The 4,064-nt window shown below is 49.0% G+C and overlaps 1 protein-coding gene across 1 annotated transcript; it reads right to left on the reverse strand.

Annotated features, from left to right (window-relative positions):
* Positions 1–442: 442 nt before the first annotated feature.
* LOC123095091 (putative cyclin-dependent kinase F-2) lies at positions 443–2,001 on the reverse strand. Its single transcript, XM_044516918.1, has one exon. It carries the CDS (start codon positions 1,899–1,901, stop codon positions 705–707), a length of 1,197 nt encoding a protein of 398 aa, XP_044372853.1. The 5' UTR covers positions 1,902–2,001; the 3' UTR covers positions 443–704.
* Positions 2,002–4,064: the final 2,063 nt, after the last annotated feature.

The following is a 4,064-nucleotide window of genomic DNA, read 5'->3' on the forward strand; positions in this document are numbered from 1 at the left end:
GAGGTTGACCTAGGCGGATCCCGACATATTTATAATCATCAGTCCAGAATTTTGGAAAAACCGCACAAATTGTGCACTATATATGGAACATGGCTAAACTGAAAGGAACTAAAATCTCCACTAAGCTCTTGAATTTGCTTCATTCTCCCTGCAGGTCTTCTCCCACAGCTCCATGTGTCGGAGATCCGACACGTACCAACCTATACCATGTGTAGCTAACTTAAAAAGAAAATACATGACATAGTTTCTTTTCCTATCTAGTAGTATTTCACAGTAAAAAATTTGCACATGAAAAAGACAGTGGAAACACATACACTGAACTACATGAACAAGTCCAATTGCTGTACTAGACTACTAATACCATTATATATCAAATCTTTAAGTTCTGATGAAATCTGCACCAGAAGGACATTTTTAACCATCGATACATTCATCACTCAGATTTCTGTTGCTTAGAGCATTTGTACTCCAGATTTTGGAAAAACCGCACATATTGTGCACTATAACTCACTGTAAGCAACATGTCAACACTACGTCAGAATTACACATCTCTGATTCTCTGAATGTGTGCAGAATGACACATGCAATTCGGAGAAGCAGGCCAACACAACACTAATGCGCCAAAGGATCTACTTCTGCTTGATGATCATCGAAGCATTTACATAGATGGCTCATCCAAGCACAGATACATTTGGAGAGTTCAGTTACACTTGTTCTGCTGCGTTCCACACAGCGAGGGGAATTTTGAGTAGATTCTTCTGTGGCATGGCCGGCGGGATGAACTTGATCCTTGGTGCCTTCTTTACCGGAAACGACATTGCGCCGACCTTTGCCGCGGCGGTGGCGGGACGAGGAGCAGCAAACCATCGGTGCTTGAGCGCGCCGGCCGCCGTCAGTCGCTTGTCGGGGTTGCAGGTGAGGAGGCCTTGCAACACCTGGAATCCTTCGTCGGACAACTTCTCTTGAGGGAACAGTTCCCGCAGCTTGTTCTGCTTGTGCCCCGGCGGTAGGAGTCGTAGGGCCTTGGCGGTGTGCGGCAAAGATGAGAACTCCGGCCACGTCCTGTTGTCCGGCGTCCCGAGCAAGCGGAAGATGCTCCAGAGTTGGATGATCTCATTGTTTGTGTCGTCGTCATCGTCATCATCATCATCGCCGAGGAACAGCGTCTTTCCTGTGAGCATCTCGGCCATGACGCACCCAAGAGACCACGTGTCGACGAGCGCGTCGTAGTCTTCCTTCCCCAGGAGCATCTCTGGTGCCAAGTAGAACGCCGTGCCGGCCTGGGTGTAGGGCGGCAGCTCGGACAAGGAGATCGCCAGCCCAAAGTCGCAGATTTTGACGAGTTCCCCGTCTTGGCCGATGAGGATGTTGGCCGGCTTGATGTCGCGGTGGACGACGTGGCGGTCGTGCATCTTCTTGGCGCCGGTGAAGAGCTTCCACATGATGGCGCGAACCGTGGACTCCGGGAGTGGCGGGCCGCCGCCGCGGCACCTATTCCACAGGAACTCATGGAGGGTCGGCGCGGCGACGTACTCCATAACGAGGCCGTAGGCGCCGTTGTCGGGTTCGCGCACCAGGCCCTCGAAGCCGACGACGTAAGGGTTCCCGTTGCAGGCCTCGAGGAATCCGGCCTCCCGCAGAAGCTCGGCGGGGTCGGGAGGCTCCACGGACCCGTCCGCCCAGTTGAGGTACTTGATGGCGACGATCTTGCCGGTGGCGCGGTGGCGCGCCCGGAGGACGCAGCCGAAGCCGCCCTCGCCGAGGCATGTCTGCTCCTCGTAGTCCGCTCTGCTCCGGATGTTGTTGATGCGGCTCCTCTTGGAGCGCGTCGGCGATCCTAGGGTGGTGGTGGCGTGGCCGGCGCCGAGGACGGCAGCAGCAGGTCGCTTGCGCGCGGCCATCGCCCTCGCGCGAGCTCGACGGACCAACTACGCGCTTCGGTTGCTGCAGAGGAGGCGAGGAGGATGGCAGCGGTGGATCGAGGGAGGAGGGGAGGTGGGTGATGAGCTGATGGATGGATGGATCGACGCGATTCGTCATGGAAATATACGCAGGAGCGGCCCCGATGGGAGTCGGATTCAAATTCAAGTCCGAGTTTTGGTTGGATTGCCGCCCGCGTTTTCAAAACGCTGCTTAGCTGTGCACTGCAGACAGACGCAATTTTTTTTTTCTTTCTTGGCGGTTGCGTTTTCGCTTGCAATCTTCGATTCTCTATCTGTCCGGCGCAAGTTCCTGTGTGTTCACCTTGCAATCTTCGATTCCCAGTCGGACACACATGCACCGTTGGTTCCGCGGTTAATGTAGAGTAGTAATTTGAAATAGACCGTTGGTTCTGCGGTTTGCTTTGCTTTGTCATCATATAATCAAAGTTCAAACGGTTGCGGACTTGTGCCTGTAGTTCAACCTGAGAAGTGAGAACCATGGTTACATTTTCCTTTGGGAATGGATCAGCGTCGGGCTTGTTATTATCAGCTTTTCACACTTACTTTTTCACAATGTAAACAAATTCAGATTTCCTATCCATTTTCTGTCCCACAATGTAAACAACAAGCGTTCTGCAGTTCAAACGATCCAAACTGTTGTTCCTGATCATATGGAACCATATATCTGTCTAGGATCAGCACCGGATCATTTCAGAGGCCAAGCTCAAAGTTAAGGTGGCTGCAACCTGGGACCTGTTGATTATGGGCCTGTGATTTTGTTGTTGTTCCATGGGTTGGCACTTTGTCAGTTTGCTCTGTTGGTCGCCCGAAAAAAAAACTCGGTTGGAAGGTTAACTTGCTGGTAGTTGGGAAAATTACAAGAACTGCCATCGAACTTGCTGGCGCGTAACGATATATTGTGCTTTCAAAAAAAAAAAAATTTGACGAGTTTGTGCTTTCAAGATATGTTGCCAATGAAGCATGAGGTACCAATGTTGGAGCATTTGGGTCGTCACGTCACAGGTTGTAACCGCCTAGAGTTAGCACATTTTATTAGGAATTGATTTTGCATCATGATAGTACCATCATATTTATTTAATTTTAATATGTGAAAGGGAGGATAATCCCAATCCTCACCTTTATTAAAGTAGAAAACCCTAAAATTTTGCCAATTGCCCAAATACCCTTTCCAAACCCTAAATTTTTTGAAAAAAGCCTGATATTCAGTAAGTGATTCCTTCCAAAAGTTCAATGTTTAAAAGGATTTAATTTTGGGTTTGCATTAAACCCTAATAAAAATGCAATATTTAATAAAATGCATTTATTTTGATATATTTAAATTGAGGGATTTCACATGGAAATTTCTCTTTAAAACCTATAATTAGCCTCCCAATATTATTAGGAAGGTATGGCAATTTGTTCAATTTTGTAATCACCCATAACACACTTATAGTTCAAACCCATTTGGTAATTAAATTAGGATTTTAGTCCAGAGGCTACACAAACAATTCAATAATTTGAAGCCCCCCCTGTCGTGGTCCTAAGGCTGACAGTAGAAAGGGGGGTAGGTATGGAGAGGCAAGATCTTAGCTATGATGAAGATGTACACACGAGGTTTACGAGTTCAGGCCCTTCTCGGAGGAAGTAATAGCCCTACGTCTCGGTGCCCGGAGGCGGTCGATTGGATTATGTATGTTGTATTACAGGGGGTGTGAACCCTTGTGCCAGAGGAGGGGGTGGCTTATATACAGTACGCCAGGACCCCAGCTCCCCTCCGTTACAAGGGACTTAATGTACATAAAGTAAGGGGCGTTACTGGTAACGCTAGTCTTAAGTATTCTTAATGCTCATAAAGACTAAGGAGTGAATGTTCGGCTGTTGCGCGTCCTTCCGACTCCTGGTCTTCGATACAGCCGAGTGACCCCCACCCCCTATAGTCGAGTGACGGTAGGGGGTAACCGTCGAGTGACATGATCGTCGAGTGGATTGCACTCGACGTACTCGACTGGTGTTCTCCTGTTGACTCTTGGTCTTTTTATCTTCTGGGGTAGTGACCTTGGGTAGGACGTATAGGTCAGGCCTATGACCCTACCCCAGGTCGGTATCCTCATCAGTAGCCCCCGAATGGATTAAGGTGTGAGT

Source organism: Triticum aestivum, chromosome 4B (assembly GCF_018294505.1).
Source record: "Triticum aestivum cultivar Chinese Spring chromosome 4B, IWGSC CS RefSeq v2.1, whole genome shotgun sequence".
NCBI classification, from domain to species: domain Eukaryota; kingdom Viridiplantae; phylum Streptophyta; class Magnoliopsida; order Poales; family Poaceae; genus Triticum; species Triticum aestivum.